Below are 22,553 nucleotides of genomic sequence, written 5' to 3'. Positions count from 1 at the left end.
TTAGAAAACGAAATGTTTTCTGATAAATGTTACTTTTTCCAATTACTTCTATATAAATCAACTAAATCTAATTTAACTTTATCTAAATTTTGAATTAATTTAACTTTTGAAAAGTGGAAAAAAAAACTAAGAATACTTTTCAAGTTGTAATTGGGTCTGGACTTTGACTAGGCCATTCTAACAAATGTACATTCTGTCATAGCTGGCTGCATGTTTACATTCATTGCCCTGTTCAAAGGTGAGCCTCCAGGTATTTTCAGCCTCTAACATGTTTTTAATCCAGAATTGTCTCGTATTCCCTCGTCCCCATTAAAGAATAGCTTCCCACAGCCCGGTGATACATAGTTTCCATCCTCCAACGTTAAGCAGGAACGTCTAATAACTGAAAAGGACAGGTAAATTATTAGAAGTTTAAGTTTATTAGCAAGGTTTAGAAAACTTACAAACAAATTCACAGCTTCAGGTCTTCAGGCACGAGCCAGTTAAGAGAACCCAACGCTGGCCAGTTTTTACTCGTGGCCATTTCTTTCAGGAAACAAGTGAAAGGTGATGAGAAGCAACATCTTAAAAGTATAAGCGGAAACTCACACATTCCAAATTACATTCAGACTGATCTGGTTTGCATATAGTTACTGCTTTAAGAGAACTTTCCAACAACATAAATATCGTCTTCTGTGAGGAGATCAGAAGTCAGTCAGCTGTGTCCGATGCGCGCTTCCAACGATACAAGTTCAATCCGGACCATATTATGTACAGAAATGAAGTCACGTGCCACACAAGTGTTTCCATAGTGAATTACAAAAGATGGGTCACCTGAATCTATGCAAATCCAGCATTATTCCAACAGATTCAGAACCTAATGAAGACCGGTTGTAACACTCGAGTTATTCCAAATAGAAATGCTTAACGAACGGCTCATTATCTCTCTCTCTCGCTTGTGGAAAAAAAAAAGAAAAGATTAATGCATAGGCTGACCGATCGCCCTTCCAAATTAAGAGTGCTACACAGAATCAACAGCTAACCGTCCATGAAATACTTTGGCTAGCATCAGATTTCCGTGCTGGAAAACCGACGAGCGTTTAGACCTCAGAGTTACAATTTTAAAGACCGTTACTAAGAATTCACTACTGGTAAACAGTACAAGAGGCAATTCCTCCACTTACATTTTGTTTCAAACGTTTGACAAAGATCTTTCAAAAACATTATTTACAGTTTACAACGACAACGTTTGGCACTTTTTTTTGTTTCGTTTTAAACAGACACGGAAAAAAACCCCCAAAAAAACCTACAGAGTGCAGCAGTTAAGAGTTTTGTTCCACAGATAAGTGCATCTAGAGCAGAGCACCAAAGAGGAGGAGTGCTACGAGGTTAACAGATTCTAAAAGTGATCAGAGATTTGTGTTACACATGATGCGCCTTATACTCAACACCAGCACCTGTACCCGTGAGGTATGTCAACTGCTCTGCTGAAAAGAAAAAAAAAAAGGAAATAAAAGTATCTTTAAACGTTACAATGCTGAGTCCTTATAGGTGTGTTAGAAAAACAGGACTGTGCTGCGTTCGATTTGTACTTGAAAGTCGGAATTTTCAGAGTCCTGAGTCAGAAAAAATAAAAATAAAAAATAATAATCAGAACATACCAGACACCGAGGTCGTAATGCCGACTGGGAAAGCTAGAGGTCCCTGAGCCATTCCGCGTTCAATATCCAATATGGCTGCCGAGCGTATAAAACATGTTGATAGTTGCAGGAATAGCCCGTTTCTCTGTGCTCACATTTGACCGGTGGCACAAACCGCGACCTCCGTTTCCATGAGCGTTCCTCTACTGCTGCGTCCACAGAACGGAAACAATAATGGTTGCACCCAAACGGTGTCTTTCACTGGTATTTTCCGACCTACAATCAGAACGGGCTCAACTTGACTATGACATCATGCCCGGGGGTCGAACTTCTGACACAAATCAAACGCAGTGCTAAACATTTTGAGAAACAAAAGTGGAAAATTAAGCTGCACTATGTAGACCGTAAGAAATTTTTCGTTTTTTTGCTCTTCAGTTTGAGCTTCTGCAACGTTGATTGAAAAAAAAAAAAAAGATATGTACAAAAAGTGAGCTACTGTACATGCTTTAAAAAAGAAAAAAAAAAAATACAATGATGGCTGTTTGTTTTTCTGCCATTATTCTGTTGGCCTCTGAGGAAACAGAAAGATGTTACAGGAAAAAGGTAGGAAAGCAGAAAATGATCATTCAGATGTCATGATTAGTTTGGTACATGGTAGATCGTCGTCTTTCCTCTTGCTCTCAGGCTATCTTCAGGACGCTACCATAAGCTTGATGCACAACCACCTGTATGTTGTCCAGGATGAAGTCAAACGCCATACTCCAAACTGACTCCACCGACTGCTGCATGAGCCTATAGGACAAAGTTTGACACGAAACTATGAGCAAAGAGAGAGAGCAGGGCCCTCACAAAGTGCTAAGATGTGCAGCACTGACCTTTTCATGTACTTTATTACCAAATCCAACTTCTCCAGGTCTTTATCTTCTATCAGATCAGTGCAGTACTTTACTACCTGCAGGATGTCCTCCTCCATCGGATCTAATCAAACCAGACATTTTAAAAGTCAAGCCATCGTGTATCTTAAGTATTCTCACACATTATTGAGATAATTCAAGAAAATAAATTTCATACATAAAAGTACAATCTAATTGTACAGTGCCTTGCAAAAGTATGAATACACCTTTTAAAAGCAATATTTGTTGTAAATTTATTTTTTTTAAACAAAAAAAAAAAATCTGAAATGCATTCATATTCATTCCCCTTTACTGTGACACCCATAAATACATTTCTGTAAACTTTGAACTTAACATATAAAGGTCCGTCATCTTAAAATGGAAAAACACCGCAAACCTTCCACAACACGGTCGTCAGTTTGAATTTGAAGGCAGAACCGGGGGAGTACGAATCAGAGAAACGGCCTTCAAGGATCAGAGTGTGAGACCACTGATTCAGAGAGATGCAAAGAAGCCTCCTTCAATCCTCAAACGGCAGTTTCCTGCATATTTTATAAAGGGCCCGCCACAACACAGCTTATTCAAACCTCTGAAAAAACCTCCTCAGCATGTCATAATCCTCCGCAGGCTCGGGAGGGGTGGTCAGAGTCAAAAGTAACAAAAGTCATCAGAAGAATCTGGAACCGGTGGCTGAGGCTGTTTTTTTTTTGTTCACCTTGCTGAACCTTGACCTCACAGAGACATGCGAAAAAGACTTACAGCTGCCACCTGCTAACCTGACCCTAGCCAGATGTATTCCGCTCCGCCTAGCTCCACACATACATCTGGGACCTCTCCAAAGGAATTGCCTTTATTGAAGGCTGGGCCTTATCAAAAATCCTTGCATATGATTGGATAAGCCACTTGTCTGTCATCTTTATCGACGTGCTATTTCAACCACTCACACCGAAGCTAACCCATGACGCTGTGAGAGCGACGCAGGAAAAAACTAAACTTTCTTTTTCTTGTTTTTTGTGTTTGCGGCTCTAGAGGCACACGTTTTATTGACAGTGAGCTGACAGGAAGAGGGGGGGAGACAGGCGGCAAAGCGCCGCAGGTCGGAGTCGATCCCGGTGGATCGACTCCGACATGGTTTGCGCTAACCGCTACGCCACGGGCGCGCCCCGGAAAGCAAAACTTGCCAAATCCGGTCGGGAGAAGGGCGAAAACATGGTTTCCACCAACAAAAGCCTTCAGAGGCGTTCTCTGATGTTCTTTTAATGAAACAATATTAGGTAGATTGGATAACACGGAAGAAATAGCAGCATCAATATTAACGCTTGCTTCCTCGATGCGAGCCGCCATTGCTGTCTGAATCAAAACAGTCTCACGTCACGGTCGCTTCTCTACTACGTCACATCTATGAAACTCCAGCCCTGCATCCTGATTGGCTGGACAATAAAACTGGTTGGAGAAATCACTCTCTATGGAAGATGTCCCAGATGGATGTGAGTGAAGCTAGGAGGAGGTAGGCGGAGCAACATCAACCTGGCTAGAGTCAGGTTAGCCACCTGCAGCAGCAAAAGGTGGCCCTACAAAGTGTAGATAAACAGATGCATGTCAGAATTTCAGATTGTGTATTTGTAAATCAAAAGAAAAAGTTGTTGTTGATAGACCTTTGCCATCCCACTAACATATGAACGTTAGAGGTTGTAACGTTACAAGTGGAAGGAATACTTCTGCAAGGCACTGCACACCTGTTCGGAAACTTTTTTGTTTACCTTGCTGATCCTTGACCTCACAGAGACATGCAAAAAAGACTTACAGTTGCCACCTGCTAACCTGACCCTAGCCAGATGTATTTTGCTCCGCCTAGCTCCACTCATCCATCTGGGACAGATCCATAGGAATGGCGTTTCAGAAGGCTGGGCCTTATGAAAAATCCTTGCATATGATTGGATAAGCCACTTGTCTGTCATCTTTATCGACATGCTATTTCAACCACTCACACCGAAGCTAACGCCGTGACGCTGTGAGAGCGACGCAGAAAAAAGCAAAACCTGCCAAATCCGGTCGGGAGAAGGGCGAAAACATTGTTTCCACCAACAAAAGCTGGTGAAGATTCTCAGTCATCCAGTCATATTGAGAAAGCTTCCTGGAGAGGAAGCGAAACGTCTTCAACTACGAAAAACAAGTCCAGTCGCTTTGTTTTTTACTTCTTTTGGAATCACCAACAAAAGCCTTCAGAGCCGTTCTCTGATGTTCTTTTAATGAAACAATATTAGGTAGATTGGACAAAAATAATAGCATCAATGTTAACGCTTGCTTCCTCGATGCGAGCCGCCATTGCTGTCTAAATCAAAACAGTCTCACGGTCGCTTCTCCACTAAGTCACATCTATGAAACTTCAGCCCTGCGTCCTGATTGGCTGGACAATAAAATTGGTTGGAGAAATCACTCTCTATGGAAGATGTCCCAGATGGATGTGAGTGAAGCTAGGAGGAGGTAGGCGGAGCGACATCAACCTGGCTAGAGTCAGGTTAGCCACCTGCAGCAGCAAAAGGTGGCCCTACAAAGTGTAGCTAAACAGATGCATGTCAGAATTTCAGATTGTGTATTTGTAAATCAAAATAAAAAGTTGTTAGTTGTTGATAGACCCTTTGCCGTCCCACTAACATATGAACGTTAGAGGTCATAGCGTTACAAGTGGAAGGAATACTTCTGCAAGGCACTGCACACCTGTTCTGAAACTTGTACCTGTAATGGTGGTGACCCATTCCCGTAGGAGCGTTTTAATATCCGTCAGGTCACAAGCTCCTGCCAGCGTCGGAGCAGGACGAGGAACCGTCTTCGTCCCGGACGCGACGGCGTCCTGCTGTGAGGTGGAGGGGTTGGTTGCGGTCTAAGGAGAAAAGATGCAAAATGAAAGCTAATGAAACGAAAATAACCGCTGATGTTTCTGTCTGTAACCACACGTCTAGATTCACCTTTGGTACGTTCACAGGCTCTGGCGGTTTGGTCGGCGGTACGTTTTTGGCTGGACTGTTTGTCACCTGACGCCTCTTTAGGGGTGAGGCTCCTTTTTTAACGGGACTCACGCCGTTCTTCCTCTTGTAGCGCCGCTTCGGCCGCCCGACGCCGGCTCCTGCAGCAGGCTGCTTGAGCTGCAGCAACGGATTCTTCTGCTCGGCTGCACGCAAACAGAAACGTCAACAATAAAGCATGCAAAACCCGCCTAAATTAAAGATATATATATAAAAAAAAAATGAAAAAAGCCAGGTGGTGGAAGCGGAAGGCAGCCGCCGGTTTACGCACCCGTCTTCGCCTGGGCTTGGGCATTGTTTGCACGGCTGTAGGCGGACTTCAGTTCGTCCTGGAGCTCTTTGGGAAGGGCAGCGAATACATCTGGATCAACCTGCGATCAGTACAAGAAGGCTGGGTGTCTGATTCTGCAGAAGGCTTTATTAAAGAATCACGCAGTGGGAGCAGACTGTCTTTTAGGCTTTTTATCAAGACGCTGGTGGAGCATTTTCAAGGCTTTCAAAAGGGCATTACATCCTCATTCCCTAAATTAAAAGATAGACAATTATTTATTTGTATTCTTATTGCAACAGAAAAACAAAAAAGAGGGATTTTAAAATGAATAAACCAGAGCCTGAATCATTCCCGCTCTCTCAGAGCTGCCAAAAGCGATGATCAAATTTCCAACGGGTGCATCTCTACCTGCGAGATGTTCGGTAATTCCAGCACAATTCCCGGACTGTCTGGCTGGTTGGGAAACTGCAGCACCAATGTCCCGGCGGGCGGCGCGTACAGCGCAGGGCGGGGGTCCGGCGAGGAGGGCGGCGGCGGCGGCTCGGGTGAACGGCGGCGGTTTGGCCTCTCGTCTCTCCTGGTCCACGACTGCTCCACCTGCTCCCTCAGCTCGGCTGGCAGGGCCTCCAGGACCGAGCGATCCACCTGGGACGCGGTTCAGAAAAAAAAAAAAACACGGTCAAAATGTACGCCGGCTGAAATCAAAGCATGCAGGGGGAATACTAAACAATTCTGTTTATGCAGCAGAAAAAAAAATAAATAAAAAGGAGGTCCAGATGAAGTACATAAGTGAGTAAAAAGTGTTTTATACACACATGTTAAAAAAAAGGAAGTTTTCTTCAGTTGAATGCAGCTTAAAATAAATTAAATTGATATTTTCTACAAAAATCCATCTTTAAAATCTGAATTTTTTTTTTTTTTTATTATCCCTTCAATAATCTCTGTGGTATTTTAGTTGCAGAAGGAACTATTGTTGCTTTTCTTCAGTCAGATCATGTATTAACCTGTGAGGGGGAGGGGACTTCGATGCTGAAGTTGAGGCGGGTCCGGGACTGCTTTGGCGTTTGCCTGCAGACGGGCGTTTGGTTGCTCGTCCCAGGGAGCGGCTCAGCGGGGGTCAATGGCCGCGGTGTTGAGCGACCGGAGGGAACCGCTGCCGAGGAAGTGCCTGCTGAATCTGTAACACACATTAAAGACTAAGTAAGGAGTCTAGATTTAAAAAAAAAAACTAAAACTAAAAATTAAACCACAAAAAGGTACACCAGACCTTTGTCGTTAGCTCTGGGGCTTGATTTCTGTCCCAACAGCATGTCTTTGATGGAGCGTGTCCGAGCCCCCCGGCAGTCCTGCGCTTGGGGTTGGTTTCCCTCCAGCTGCTGAACCTGAATGCCGACACCTCTCAAGTCGTGGACCTGCAGCTTCATGCCGTGCAGCAGCTTGATGACGGCGGAGGCGATCAGCTGACCGCTGTCGGTGGACTGAGCGAGCATCACAGTCCTGACAGGAAGCAGGGAGAAAGAAAATGCACGTCTGAATCTTGAACACGCAGTGCCTTTCACATGCGTCATCCTTTCAGTGGTTGGCTTTTGATCAAGAATAGAATTTAAAATTCTTCTTTTAACGTATAATCGTAATAATCAAGCTCCATCATATATCAGAGCTCTGATTAACCCGTATGTTCCTAACAGAGCACTTCGCTCTCAGACTGCAGGTCTGCTGGTGGTTCCTAGAGTCTCTAAAAGTAGAATGGGAGGCAGATCCTTTAGCTATCAGGCTCCTCTCCTGTGGAACCAACTCCCAGTTTTGGTCCGTGAGGCAGACACCCTGTCTACTTTTTTTTTTAAGACTAATCTTAAACCTTTCCTTTTGAACAAAACTTATAGTTAGAGTGGCTCATGTTACTCTGAGCTACCTTCAAAGTTTTACTACTATATGCTTAAGCTACTGGAGTATATCAGGATCTAATTTTCTCACTCTATAGAGTTCTACTGTTCTTCAATTATGCATTATGTGTTGTCATTTCTGCTTTAACTTTCTGTTCTCTCTCTTTTTTCTTCATAGTAGGTACACCTGGTCTGATATTCTGTTAACTGTGACATCATCCAGAGAAGACAGATCACCCGCTACTACCATCTACTGAGAACAGATTACTAGATCAATGTGTGCTTCTGTGCTTTTTTGTTTCTCTTGTTGTGTCTCTGTTCTGTCTTCTGTAACCCCAGTCGGTCGAGGCAGATGACCGTTCATACTGAGCCCGGTTCTGCCGGAGGTTTTTCCTTCCCGTTAATGGTGAGTTTTTCTTCCCACTGTCGCTTCATGCTTGCTCAGTATGAGGGACTGCTGCAAAGCCATGGACAATGCAGACGACTCTCCCTGTAGCTCTACGGTTCTCCAGGAGTGAATGCTGCTTGTCGGGACTTTGATGCAATCAACTGGTTCCCTTGTATAGCAAATGTTTGACCAATCTGTATAATCTGACCCAATCTGTATAATATGATTGAACTTTGTAAAGTGCCTTGAGATGACATGTTTCATGAATTGGCGCTATATAAATAAAATTGAATTGAATTGAATTTTGATCAAGAATCTTTATTGTCATTAAGTGTTACCATGATGACATTTTTGATGAGACAGATGCCTTACAAGCACCAAGTTGAATATAATCAACGTGTCGACACGTTTTTTTGGACATAATCTTATTCCAGCTCCCCAATAAGATGTCTTCTACATCTGTTTTCCTTTATTATGGTTTGTGATGGCACATTCTATAAACTTTTGTGTATTTTATTAGGATTTCATTGGACAGACCAACATGTCGCTCCGAATCGTGAAGCGGAAGAATCATAAATGGGTTTCTACATGTTTCACAACTGCGCACAATTGTGTTGGTCGATCACAAAAGAAAGTCTTACCAAAAGACATTGAGGTTTGTAGCTGTAATGAGGAAATGTGATTAAGTTTTGCAAGGCGCAGCAAATGGACGCCAATGATCCTTACTTGGCAACGTTATCACATATGCCATGGCCTCCGTATTTGGCCGGCTCCAGAGGCGCTCCGACCTTGCGCACCATGACCTTCAGAGTAACCCTGCGACCCCGCAGCCCCGCTTCTTTCAGACGCCGCTGCACCTCCATGGATAGATTAGTCAGGAAGCACTCCGCCTCGTCGACCTGCGAGGCAAAAAAGGTTCGTAATCGGGCAACGGCTGGACAGACACGGGCGGGAGTGAACGCCGCGGGCCTAACCGTGGTAAAGCGGATGTTGTAGTTCATGTCAGCGGAGACGGACTTCCTTTCTTTTTCGAAGCGGACGGGCCGGTCGTCCAAACCCCTGCAGAACCGGAACAGGGTTTGTCCTGTGCGGGGCCCGAACCTCTTCTGCAGCTGGGACAGAGGCACTTGCTGGAGGTCCCCGCACGACTTCACGCCCATGACAGACAGTTTTTTGGCCATAACGCGGCCAACGCCTGGCAGAACCAGAGGAAAGAAAGGAAAGCGTTTTAGTTAAATGTTTGTCACAGGATCTCCTCCGGACTCCCGAGCAGACCAGCACGTCTCCACCTGGCAAACTGGTCACTGGCAGCTCCCTGATGAAGTCGTCCACCTCCTCAGACCTCAGGAAGTACTGGCCGTCCGGCTTGGCCTTGCGGGTCGCGAGTCGAGCCAAAAGGATGTTGGAACCTGAACGGAGCAGAGCGGTCTGTCTGACGGATTTCCACAGGATTTATTTTACAGCGTGTGGAGAAAACAAACAAAAAAACAAACAAAAAAAAGTCACCCATTCCCACTGAAGCGCAGCACCGCGTCTTCTCCTCGATGTCCGCCCTGATGGCTTTAGCCAGCTCGTCGGGGCCGACGCCCACCTCAGCCAGCAGAGAGGACGCGTCGATCAGCGCTTCTTCGCAGCTCAGCGCCTCGATGTCGTGCGTGTAGCTGCGGGGAGCAAGTTAGCGTCAACTTTACGCGCAACTAACGTCTAATTCAAGCGAGGCAGACGGATCTGAGGCTCCCCCACCTGGCCAGGATCTCATACATGTTCAGAGCCACCTCCTTGTAGGCGTCGAAGTCGTACGGGACTGACTGCAGCGCCGGGCAAAGCTGCTTCGCTTTGCCGAAAAACATCCCGTTCCTCACGCCCGCCTGCCTGTAAGGGAAAAAAACCCAAAAAAAAACACATTTCCTTGAATGTCTGCCAGTACAGGAGAGTCGCGATCGTGGTAGTATCTCACCTGGCCTCGTAGCTGCAAGACGCGATCTCCGCCATGGACAGAGCAGCGGTGTCCTGATCCACGCCGTTGCTGCGGGAGTCCGGGGAGTCCTGCGAGGGCGTTACGGCGAGGTCGGCGTCGACCCCCTCTGATGAGAAGCAACATCGCAGTTAGTCGCGCTTAAATGAGCCGTACAGACGGAGACGTATCGGTGAATTCCAGCTTTGAGAGTTTTTTTTCTCGTTAGCAGAGAAGGCCTTTCTGTTCTTCATTCATGGAGCCTGAACTGTTTGCAACTTATTGGAGTTTTTTTTAATTTCCTTGCACAGCAGCCGTCAGATCAAGCTGTGGTTGCATCACCTCTCCTGTCCAAGTCCTGCGAGGTTATCAGACCAACATGGACCTGCCTGAGGACGGTCTAACAGCCTTTACCTTTACCGTAGATCTGTCTCATCTTCTCTCTGCGCTCAGTACACAGCTCTCCTCGTCGCTTCTTTTAGTCCATGTTCAGGATGCCGCTCACAGCGACTCCAAACTATCCCCCAGTGGGAGGTTTGCTTTCTTTTAAATAGGCTGAATACATGATGAGCAGCCTAGAGGCACCTCCTCTATTAATTAAGGTTAAACATTTACTTCTAACCAGAGGTGGGTCGAGTGGCCATAACTTGTACTCAAGAGTAGCACTACTACGATATATTTTTTACTCAAGTAAAAGTAAAAAGTCGCCAACAAAGTGAAAAAAAAAAGTATTTGGAAAGAAGGCTACTCAAGTGTCGAGTAACTAATCTGAGATCTGATTTAATATTTTAAAATGATGCGATCGTACAGACAAAAATATATGAAGTTATGTACAAACTCAGGTATTTTAAAAACTAAAATAGGAAAATATGCAAAACATACAAAATAACAAATTTAGGCTGAAGAGACACTTCTCTAAATACTTTTTTAACATAAAACTAATGAAACCAATATGTACCTACAGTATGTTAGAGCAGTGCTAAGTGCTTCCAATGACAACATCTACTGTTTACTGGATGGTCACTTGACCTCCTAATGGCTCAATGAGCTCAGCAGACAGAAAATAACATTAAAAAAATGGTAGGTGTGTGTCTCTGGTGCTTTTATTGATTAAAATTAGTCTGTGCTGTAGTCATTCTACAGTTGGTAGAGTAGCCAGACATTTTACTCAAGTAAGAGTAGCGATACTTCTCAAAGTAAAAGGTAAAAAGTACAGCATAGTAAAACTACTCCTAAAAGTACATTTTGTTCAAAAAGTACATGTAACTGAGTAGATATAACTAGTCACTACCCACCTCTGCTTTTAACCATAACTATAATGCAAGGATTAATAGGCGTAACAACAAGTCTGCTCGTGGCCTTTTAGCATATCTGAGTCATTTCATTTTATTATGGTACTGTTTACTCCATCCCCCACTAAGGGCATGCAGCTATAAACAAATCCATCTCTCTCTCTTGGGCCACTCTTCAGGAGACATTAAGCTTTTTTTTCCTGATACCGGTGATTCTGTCCACTTGTCAGGGCTCTCTGCCAAACCAATTAACGACCCGGACGCCGTTGTCTCACCTGGCTGAGGAGAGGTAAGCTTCCTCTGGTAGTACTCCAGCTCCGCCTGATGGTTGGCTCCGGGTCTGATGGGGACTTTGCCCAGTCCGCGGTTACTGGTGACAGCCACAGGCTTCCCTGCACACATTACCAGAAGCGTATCCAGGAACCGCGTCCAGATTCGAAATCCCTCTTTATTTGATGTGTTTTTGCATAAAGGTGCGTCGCAGCGAACGCCTAAAGAAAGACTTGCCTTTAAGTTCTGGTCTATGCCGGATCCCCACGGACACGAAGAAGCAGTCCATGTCCACGTGGAAGATGCATGACTTCACCCTGCCTGACGATGATGATGACGATGATGAACCTGGCATGAAGAAGGACAAGCTAAACTTGATTTTAAACCACAGATACATGCAGTAAATACCTTTATAGTGAAAAATAAGTCATACCTCGTCACATTTACTTGACCCACACAGAACATTTATAAGTACTTTTCGGGGGGATTAACTGATGTGACAGATCTGACTTCCTTTACCAATAAAAATCTGAAAATGTGGTGTGCACTCGCATTCAACCCTCTCAACTCTTGATACCCCTAAATAAAATCTAGTGCAACCATCTGCATTCAGGAGTCGCCTAATTACATACTAGTAACTATATTCATGTCAAGATGTATCAGAAAACTGCAAATTATCAAGACTTGGCCGTTCACCTAAACTAAGAGCATTTGTGAGAAAAGCAGCAAAAAGGTCCATGCTAACTCTGGGGGAGCTGCACAGGTCCAAAGCTCAGGTAGAGAACGTCAATAGGACTACTGTTACGTTACAAATCTAAACTTTATCCAGTAGTTGCACGGACCAAACTATTACCTACATCCTGAGCAGCTTGCTAGAAGCTCTGTAGAGGACACTCGTAGAGTGAGGAGGACGGTGCTCGGGTCAGGTGGGATTAAAACTCGACTTTTCTGACTACATGTAAACCCAAACGTAACCAGGACTGCACACACACTGTGCGTCACAGCGTCAGCGCCATCAGCCATGGTGGCGGCAGCGTCAGGCTTCGTCTTCAGCGGGGAAAGCTGCTCACCGCTGATGGGAAGATGGAGCCAATTACAGAGCAGGACAGCAGGGAAACCTGCAAACGGCTGCAACACCTGAGACACTGGTTTAGATCCCGGCAGCTCCGCGTGTTAGTGTGTTCCAGTCAGAGGCCGGACCCTGGTCTAACTCAGGGTCTGGGGGTAAGAGCTGGAAACCTGTTTTCAGATGATCTCCCTTCAGTCTGACTGAGCTTGAGCCGGCTTGCGAAGAAACATGGACACAAATTTCTGTTTCACGGCGTGCAAACCTGGTAAAGCTCCACCTCACAGGACATTCAGCAGTGAATGCAAGCTAGTTCTACGAAAATGCTGACTGAGGGAAAACATACTGCCCACTTATTATTAGGAAAGGGTTCTGAAAATGCAGGAGTCCTCCTTGTCCTTGCATTTTGTAAATATGCACGACTTTTAAAACGCCAATAAAACACTAAAGACTGTGGCTGACAACACACAAAAAACATTTTAAATGGCATTCAGATAATTCAGAGGACATCGCCATGAAACTTGGAGACGTCCCCGTTGAGCCCAACGAGCTACTCGATGCCTGGGGCTCTAGCGATGATGCGCTGATTGCATTTCTACAGTCCCACAGTCCATCTCGGCGCCGTACAACACAAACACAGAGTGACAACTAGTGGGACTCGTCGGGTAATGAACAAGACACAGAAATGGCTCCTGAGACGGCCACAGGTTAACGGGACGCCGCAGCAGAAGGAGACATTATTTTCCCACCTTGTCCCCGTGAGGGTCGCTGTGCCACGGACTTCTTCAGCCGATCTTTGCCGGAGTAAAACGGGCTCCCCTCGGTCTTTCGCCTGCTGTGCAGCTCGTTGACGTACTCGGAGAAAGCGACCCTCCACGTGGAGATCTGGTGCAGACGGGAGTGGGAGTAGAACTCCGAGATCAGACCGCCCGTCTGCTCCAGCAGCTGGTCCGAGGACGCGGCCCCCTCGGCGGGAGCGGCGGCCGGGTCGGCGGGCGGCGCCGGCGGCTCCGCCTTGCGGTGGCTCCCGTTCAGTCTGACTGAAGAGTGCGAAAGAGAACGGGACGCAGGAGACCGAGGGGTCGGCTCAGAGATGGGCTCCACCCAAGCGGGGGGTTGGAGACACTTCAGAGGGGGCTGGGGTTTATCAGCTTTTAAAGCCTCGTCAGAGGAAGGTGCTGGAGGCTTCGGTTCGCCCTCTTCCTCGGCGCTGGATTGCTCCAGAAGGACAGCAGAGGCGTCTGATTGCTTTGGAGGGCTGGGGGGGAACTCGTATGGGTCCGGTTTGGCGCGTGACTGCGCTGCGGGACTCTGAGGTTTCTCTGTTGAACTCGTCGCTCCACCCGTGGACCCGTCCCGGTCAGAGCAGGACGGATCTGCAACGGGGGACGAGTCCTCTGGCTTTAAGGCACCGTTGAGAAGATGAGCGTGTCCGTTGGTCAGGGGCGCCTCCTCCGTAACCGCGGAGGCCCCGGCGGGACGAGCGTCTCCACGCTCTTGCATTTCCTTCGTGTTGCAATGGCTCGAGGTATCCGGTGAGGTCTGGGGAGCTCCGTTTCTGGGGGGGGGGAAGAGAGCGACGGAAAGACATTTCTAAATAAAGATCACATACTAAACAAACTGAAATGTAACCAGCTGCTAAATTCCTGACAGTGCTCACATTTTTAAGTCTTCGTCATCCGTGCGGGCAGAGGTGGGAGACTTGCGCGGGTGCTTTCCGTCGCCCTGGCTGGAAAGGTGGTTCCTGGGTAAAGATGCACTCGGGGGCAGGGAACCCGAAACGACTCCACCGGGCTTCAAATGAATCGCCGGATGGCAATCCAGGCTCGCTTTGGAGCCGCGGCGGACGGACTGGAGCTCGGCGTCGTCCAAGCTGGGGACAGGGGAGGGGCTGTTTGAGGGCCCCCCGCCGCGGGGGACAGAGGGCTCGGTGTTGCACGCTGGCAAAAGGGGCTTCTGGTGCGCGTTCGGCCGAGGGGGACAGTAGCCCGGTTCTGGGGTCTCTGAGGCGTGGCGCAGAATGACGCCGGGGAAGAGCGTGTTCTTCTGTTTAGCATACAGCTGGTACTTCAAGTAGGGCAGGAGACGGCCGGCCTGGATGCTGGATTCGCCCAACGACAAAAAAATCAGACCACATGTTCACAGACTTAGATCGCACGGCAAAGAAATCCCCGCCTTGTACCGAACGCACCTCTCAGTGATCCACTCTGGCCGGATGATCTTTTCCCCGCGGAGCTCCTGAATCTTGCAGTTGGGCAAGTTGCTGGCGATGACGTGCGTGGTCTTGGAGCGCGAGTAATAGAGGTGGAACTGGCCGCCGTGGAGCATCATCAGCCTGCGGAGCTCGTCTGCGCTCGGGTCTGATCGGAAACAGAAACACAGTGGGGCATTCATTCGGTGGGGAGAGGCTACCGCAGCTGTGCGTAGGGAAAGAGCGCAGCACCTTGGCAGGGTGCGCGTCTATCACAAAGCCAACCCGGACACTCGTGTCTTTGCAGTTAGAAATGAACCTCACAAAAAGGCATGCTTTAAAGCCCAAAAAACAATCCATCAACACTAGAATGAAACTATTACAATACAAATTGCTGATGAGAACTTACATTACCCCGTTTACGTTAAATCAGTGGTCTCCTGATGCTATATCACTGCGTATGGGACTGCCCAAATATAAAAAAATATTGGAAAGAAATTGTTCTGACTTTATCTGAGATCATTAGAGTAAAGATACCTCACCTGGCAGAAATATGTATACTTGGTTTATATCCAAAAAAAAAACTTTACTGTTACTCCTAACGAGTCAACTTTAATTGATTTTGGACTCCTGCAGGCGAGGAGGATGATTGCTCACTTTAAACGTATGGCAAGTATTTCTACAATGGCCAGACTTTAAATGTGTCGTCTGCAAGGACAAAAAACTGGATGGATGGATGGATGGGTGGACAAAGAAGAGAAAGGAAGATAGGAGACAAGGAAGAATACATGGCAGGAAGGACACAAGAGAGGATGGATGGCTATGAGGAAAGAAGAATAAAAACAAAAAAGAGAACATAATGAAGGAAGTGAGGAAACAAGCAAGGAAGGCACAAAGGCTGAAGGGAACGAAGGAACAGAGGAGACAGGTAAAGAAAGAACAGACAAAAGAAGGAAGGAAACAAGGAAGGAAAGAAAGGATCGACACATGGATGAAAGAAAAAAGGAGGGAAGAACATAATATACACAACTTAAAAGGAGGGAAGCAAGGATACAAGGAAGAAAATAAGGAATGGTAACTTCTAAATAACGGGATAAAGAACCTCCTATTTTTTATTTGTATAGGGATAGAAATATTTTTTTAATACTCCTATTTGCTCTTTTCGTACTTTTCTCATACCTGGAAAAACGGGGAAATCTACTGCCACGCTTTACCACACTGAAAAGAACCGTGTTTCTCACACGAGGGGATCAGAACCACAACCGATGCAAGTAGGGCATAATTTAAAGGTCTTTACAATATAATACGCGAGTGAGATTTGAGCTTTTTTAAGGCTATCGTCACCATTCATGAAATACCTACTTGCATAGAAAACGGGTTAGATACATAAGTGCAGAACAGGTACGAGCGGCTGAAGGGGCCGCTACATGAAGGCGGTGTTTGTGAGCTGGGTCACCTGTGTATCCGTTGACATAAATGGCAACCCCACTGAAGATGCTGGAGCTGCTCCCTTCCTTCTGCTTTTCTCTGCTGGCGTTGAGTTTGAACTGCTCGTCCAGCTTGGAAACCTTGGCAGCCATGTAGCCGCCCTGCACCAGAGGAAGTCCGGCAAGAAAAAAAAAAAAAGGAGGACAGTAAGGGACGGTTCGGAGACCCAAGAGAAGTCAGGACACGAACGTATCCAGTTCACGCGAGTCAACATTTTATAGCGAAACAATTACTGCGGAAACGGACATTGAAACTAAACAAGGCCGGGTATACATAAGACATCCTAAGCATTCCTAAACACGGGATATTTATCATTTACCTGGACTGGAACACAAACAACACACCCTATGTTGACTGGCAGGCCTTTCTAAACATGAAAAGTTAGTTTGTAGTCATGGGTTTATTATAAGTTTAACTAGATCAGAAGCATTGCCGCCGCTGGCCTTGTACTTCATGTCACAAATAATGCAGCGAGCGTAAGCTGTGTTGCATTTTGAAAAGTGGAGCGATATTTTTTAATAAGGGCTGGACCATAATTCAATAACAATATATATTGAACAATAGACGTATATGGACGATAGAAAAAAAAAGGTCAGTAAAAAGTTCAATAGAAGAACGGTTTTCCTTCCTTTTGCATTCTAGCCTATGATGTAGGTTAACACTACAGTCATTACATCCTCCCAACCAATCACAAACACAGACCCAGGAACGCTCTGTCACCAAGCTCCGCCCCCTTCAAAGAGTTCAGCAAGCACGCGTTCTTTTTTCTTTTTTGAAAACTTGCAGTTTTGGTAAAAAGTTAGTTGAATAAAGGGTTGAGTTTGAAGTCAGTGTTTTTGTGTTTTTATCTAACAATAGGTCATTTAGCAACAGCATAAAATGTCCAGGGCTGCACTTAAATATAGGGTTAGAATTTGTTGATAATTATCAATTTATCGATCAATATGATTTCTAATTTATCGATATGTTGTTTTTTTTATATATATATCGTCCAGTCCTACTTTTGAGCGCTTTCTATCAGCCACGCTTGCTTTTTTTTTTTTTACTGAGGTCATCGCGCTCTTGTGCGCGCGGTGATGTGTTCATGTTCCGCATAGAAAATCGGCCAGTCTTCCACTCCCTCTGTGTCAGTGATGCGTTTAGGTAGCGAAACATGGTAGCGTTTGATTTTACGCGAATCGGTACTCTGTAGCACCGACGGTTTCGGGCCGGTACCTATAAAGAAGTAATGAATTCTGTACCTGTCCCTACCGCCGCTAGACTATAGAGCTGCGGAGGAGCACCTCTGCATCTGGCGTCTTTGTAGATTTGCAGTTGTGCTGCTATTGCTTCCCTCCGTTTCAGACGATGGATTACGCAAGAGTGGGATTTTGAAAGCTTTGGAAAATTGTTTCATAACCTAAGCCCCTTTAGACTTCTCCACAACCCCATACGTGACTGGGCTGGCGTGTGGACAGGGGTAGGAATACCAATAAAGTCTCCACACTTCTTACGTACTATTTTGTTCCTGGTTCAGTGTGAAGCTTTCCCTGCTGGACTTACTCACCCGTTCTCCCCAACCATTGTCATCGCTGTCGTTGGCTCTCTTTCTCATCCAACCATCTCGACTCATACTGAGCTTCCTGTAAATGGTGAAAAGATAAAATGAAATTATATTGACTCACTTTTTCAAATCCAAAACTGCTTAAATCTTAGCATCAAAGCAATCTGGTGACATTTAACGGATGGATAAATTCTGTTAGCTGTGACATAATCCAGGGGACGCAGATCATCCGCTATCACCATATAACATAGAAAGGATTCCTGGCTCAATGTGTGCTTCTGTGCTTTTTGTGTCTCTGCTCTGTCTTCTCTAACCCCCAGTCGGTCGAGGCAGATGACCGTTCATACTGAGCCCGGTTCTGCTGGAGGTTTTTCCTTCCTGTTAAAGGGGAGTTTTCCTCTCCACTGTCGCTTCATGCATGCTCAGTATGAGGGATTGCTGCAAAGCCATGGACAATGCAGACGACTCTCCCTGTAGCTCTACGGTTCCCCAGGAGTGAATGCTGCTTGTCAAGACTTGATGCAATCTGCTGGATTTCCTTAGAGAGGAAACTTTTTGACCAATCTGTATAATCTGACCTAATCTGTATAATTTGATCTAATCTGTATGATTTGATTAAATTTGGCTTTGGAAAGTGCCTCGACATGACGTGTATCATGAATATGCGCTATATAAATAAAATTGAAGTCCTCCGACGCTACATTAAGACTTTCTAGAAATGTCAACAACCCCTAACTGTTGCTTATTGTTTGTTTTCAAAACGTCAACACGCGCAGGTTTGCTCAGATGACTCAATAACCATATCTACTGTCATCGCTATGACTACAGATGATTCCTGCCATGTTGTCATGACCTGCCCCGCGTGCCTTGCTCTAATGTCAGAGCAAACTCTCTGACTCCGGCTGGCCTGCACAGAGCTGCTTGTCCCTCCAGAGGCATGCCTGGGCAGACTCCCCCCCACCACCACCACCCCGCTGACAGATGGGGGTCACAGCAGCACCGCGCTGCTAACATTAGCCTAGCTCCGGGGATCGGCGCGTTCCGCGGAGCCGCGCGCTGCTCCGGCGCCGCTGTCAGCTCGGTAAAGCTTCCCAGCGCGCTCGCCAACACCAGAATGCGGAGCGGACGTGGCTGGCGAGCAGCGAGCGGGGCGTGCGGGCAACTTCAGCGCGGCGCTGATCCCGGGTGTAAACAAACTACGGTCCCGCCAGCAGGAGTCATTTCGCACTTCTTCTTCCTGTTGTACCTTCGAAGCTGTCAGACGAGGCTGCTGGCCGCAGACTCCTGTCCTCTCCCTCTCTCTGCAGATAGCGCTCAGCAGAGACGTCGCTGCTGCTGCTGCTGCTGCTCAGATTAAACGAGGTAAGGGAGCAAAGCAAAGCGAAATGAAAACCCTTCAGACAGGCAGCTCGGAGCCTCGGCCTTTACTTTGTTCCTCAGGAAAGTCCTGCTTTTGGTGAGGTGAGATCCTCCTATTGTGTCACGCAGCCACGCCATGTCTCCTCAATATTTTTGGTCACCCTCCCAGTCCTTTCGCTCTCCATTTCTACCGCCTGATCCATTTACGTCTTTTTTTTTTCTTCTCTCCGCGAGCGTGAAAACAAGCGAAGCAGCACTTCCGGTGCTTTTCTTCAGAATAAAAGCATTTGATTGACCGTCATAATTACAGATAGTCCCTCTGTGGCGGTGCAGCGGGATTGGTAACCGAGTTCGAATCCAGGTTGCGCAAATAATAATAATAATAAGAAGAAAAAGAATAAAAACAATAAGAAGACTCTGCCTAGTCTTTGTACAAGTTTTAATAACTCACTGTGGTCACATCTGAGAGAGCAGCGAAATTATTATTATTAATAATATTGTTATTGATGTTATTATTATTATTAGCAGAGGTGTGTAGAGTAGTCAGAAATTTTACTCAAGTAAGAGTAGCACTACTTCAACATATTTTTTCTCAAAGTAAAAAGTACCCAACCAAGAAATTGCTCAAGTAAGAAAAAAAAATGATTCGGTACGAAGGCTACTCAAGTACTGAGTAAATATTTCTAACAACAGATTTAATTTTTTTTTTAAAAAAATGTGGAATTGGTCAGGCAAAAGTATTAAATCATGTGCAAATTCCTGTAGTTTAACGACTAACAAAAAAAAAATAATAATAATAATTCACAAACAATAAAAATTACAAAGTAACAAATTCAGGTAGAAGAAACACTTTTCTAAATGTTTTTTAACATAAAACCTATGAAAGAAAGCAGTTAATGTATATAGTAAATTAGAGCAGTGCAAAGTACTTCCAATGACAATATCTACTGTTTACTGTATAGTTATTTGACCTGTAAATGGTTCAAAGACAGAAAATACTATTAAAACAACAAAGCTTGTGTACAAACAAAAAGTCTCACCTTAATATAAACCGCAGATGGAGCATTTTTGGTCAAAACAAGTTTTTCTTTATTCAGTGAAGTTACTCGCAGCGGATAGAGTAGGCAAAATTTTTACACACGTAAGAGTAGTGTTACGTCAATGTATTTTTTTACTCAAGTAGATGTAATAAGCAGTAATCCAAAAATTACTCAAGCAAAAGTAGAAAAGTATTTTGTTGAAAGCTTGCTCAAGTAACGAGTAACTGTTTGATCATAACATCTGATTAAATGTAAGAAAATCTGTGTAATCAATCAGACAAAAATATGACGTGTGTAAATTCCTTTGATTTTAAAGAATTAAACTAAATTTGTTAAATCTAATAACGTCACCATAAAATAAAATAGAATAGGTGATTCTAATTTTGTTCTCACAGCATAAAGTTTTTGAATACCTGCTGTAGAGCAAGGCACAGTGCAATTGCTGACAATAGCTATGCATGTTTACTTTAACTTTACTTCCAAATGGATCAGCAGGCTCAACAGGTAGAAAATGAAATCAGAACGCTGAGCTTGTTTACAAAGTCTTAATTTCAAAGAAACTTTAAGTGGGTCTTTGCCAGGCACATTTTAGGGTAAAACATCTTCATTCAGTGATGTTAGTAGTCGTCGAAGTATATATAGATTAGAATAATTGAGTAATAATGTTAAACATGTGAAGTTATCATTTAAACTCCTTTTAATGTGTCTTATGTGTTCCAGGAAATTCATGAATTTGTTCATTTATTTGTTATTGGTCTTATCTGTACTTAATTCTTGCAGGTTCATAGGAAGATCTATTTATTCAATAAAACGGAGTAATAAAAACATTGTTGCAAATCTATTTGACAAACAAAACTACCACTATATAATTATTGGCACTGGTTTTGCTCATGTTCATTTGTGGTACTTTGTTTTTGTCTCGGCTCATTTCAGTGTCTACCACTGAAAGAACTCCAAGAAGAGTAGCTGTCAAGATTGGGGCATCTAATGGGGATCCAAGATCATAAACAAATAAATACAAGGCAAACGTAGACGTTTTAGCACCACTTATAACCATGTTTCACACACTTTTGATTCGGTCGATTAAAAGCGTTTTAAAAGACCAGGAAGTCTTTTATTTTTGTAAACAGGATTGAGTTAACTTCCGGGTTTCAGACGTTCGCCAGTTAGCTTGACTAAAGCCATTCCACCACCGGCTTCTTGTTTTGCAGCTTGACTCGGTGTTACAGCGCCCTCACGTGGACAACTGGAGTAATGCCTTCTGAACGTGCCACATTAGTTTATTGTGAACCTGAACAGTTTTAACCCAGACGTAAAAGCAGCTTATCTGCTAAGCTAAACGTTGTTTTTTTTTTTTTTGTCATGGAAGCCGCTTGCTCTCGATCATCCATCTAGCTTATCTTCTACACTATGGAGGCTTTGTGCCTGTTTTTGTTACCTTAGCGCCAGTCTTGGCATTTAAAAAAAAATAAAAAATGTTACTCGACGTGTGTACCGGTAGACTCGGTGAGCTATTATTATCCAGAGACCTCACAAAACACGTGCTGTCTTTTAAGAAAGAAACGAGCTCAAGCAAGCTCCCCAGAGCCTGATTTGTTTTGGACACGTGATCCACAGGCTGTCTCAGAGCGAATGGCAACAGGAATAAGATGACAATGTGGCCTTGTTTCAAACCACTCTGCCAAATGACAGCTTCGTTTCTCGGTTGTTAGTTTACATTCGAGAGTAATTAGATAGCCTCACGCTGAATTAATGTAAATCAGACCTCGTATTGTGAAGAAAAGGCGCGATGCTGTTTGATGTCATGCCAAGGATTCCTCTCATTGGTTGATCTCTGTTGCTATGGCACCAGACATCTGATGCTGAGCGTTTAAGGTTCCTCATCCATGTTGGTGCAGTAGTGGTTTCCCAGCTGAGCTCTGAGCTTCTGGACTGAGTCACAGTTCTGGCCGTGACTCAGTCCAGTAGACGCGTGTAAGCCATTGGACAAACTGGTGTAGGAAACCTGTTGACAGTCACATCCTCTGCCTCCTCTGCTTTGACTGTAACAAAGTCAAACCCTCATGATGTAAATCATACTTTCTTTATACTAAACACTTTATTTTTTATCTAGCTATACAAGGGCTTTGCAAAGGGGTGCACATTTTCCTTTTATTTATTTGGTATTAATTTTGTATTTTTTTTTCCTGTTTGTTTGTTTTGTTTTTGTTCCATTTCACTTCACCAACTTTGACTATTTTGTGCAAATCTACCACATAAATCATTTAAATTAC

General features: G+C 44.8%; 1 protein-coding gene across 3 annotated transcripts; it reads right to left on the bottom strand.

Annotated features, from left to right (window-relative positions):
- Positions 1 to 400: 400 nt before the first annotated feature.
- On the bottom strand, positions 401 to 19,483 carry rev1 (REV1 DNA directed polymerase). 3 transcript variants are annotated; one of them, XM_036139125.1, is made up of 22 exons: positions 19,128 to 19,482; positions 17,885 to 17,960; positions 16,307 to 16,439; positions 14,851 to 15,019; positions 14,320 to 14,760; positions 13,407 to 14,217; positions 11,831 to 11,927; positions 11,599 to 11,715; positions 10,035 to 10,161; positions 9,821 to 9,949; positions 9,584 to 9,738; positions 9,367 to 9,486; positions 9,052 to 9,272; positions 8,804 to 8,976; positions 7,074 to 7,303; positions 6,811 to 6,983; positions 6,215 to 6,451; positions 5,807 to 5,906; positions 5,479 to 5,681; positions 5,249 to 5,393; positions 2,495 to 2,597; positions 401 to 2,411 (listed from the first exon to the last, which is right to left on the bottom strand). In XM_036139125.1, the coding sequence occupies exons 2-22, from the start codon at positions 17,948 to 17,950 to the stop codon at positions 2,300 to 2,302; spliced, it is 4,062 nt and encodes a 1,353-aa protein (XP_035995018.1). In that variant the 5' UTR covers positions 17,951 to 17,960; positions 19,128 to 19,482; the 3' UTR covers positions 401 to 2,299. The 3 variants fall into 3 exon arrangements, with proteins under 3 accessions (XP_035995018.1, XP_012719815.2, XP_035995019.1); XM_012864361.3 differs by having other exon boundaries at positions 11,831 to 11,941; positions 13,409 to 14,217; XM_036139126.1 differs by lacking the exons at positions 401 to 2,411; positions 2,495 to 2,597 and adding an exon at positions 4,158 to 4,248 and having other exon boundaries at positions 5,231 to 5,393; positions 11,831 to 11,941; positions 13,409 to 14,217; positions 19,128 to 19,483.
- Between the last annotated feature and the right edge of the window lie 3,070 nt (positions 19,484 to 22,553).

Source organism: Fundulus heteroclitus, chromosome 7, assembly GCF_011125445.2.
Source record: "Fundulus heteroclitus isolate FHET01 chromosome 7, MU-UCD_Fhet_4.1, whole genome shotgun sequence".
NCBI lineage: Eukaryota > Metazoa > Chordata > Actinopteri > Cyprinodontiformes > Fundulidae > Fundulus > Fundulus heteroclitus.
Note: the sequence above shows the minus strand (reverse complement) of the source record. Positions and strands in the feature narration are given on the sequence as shown.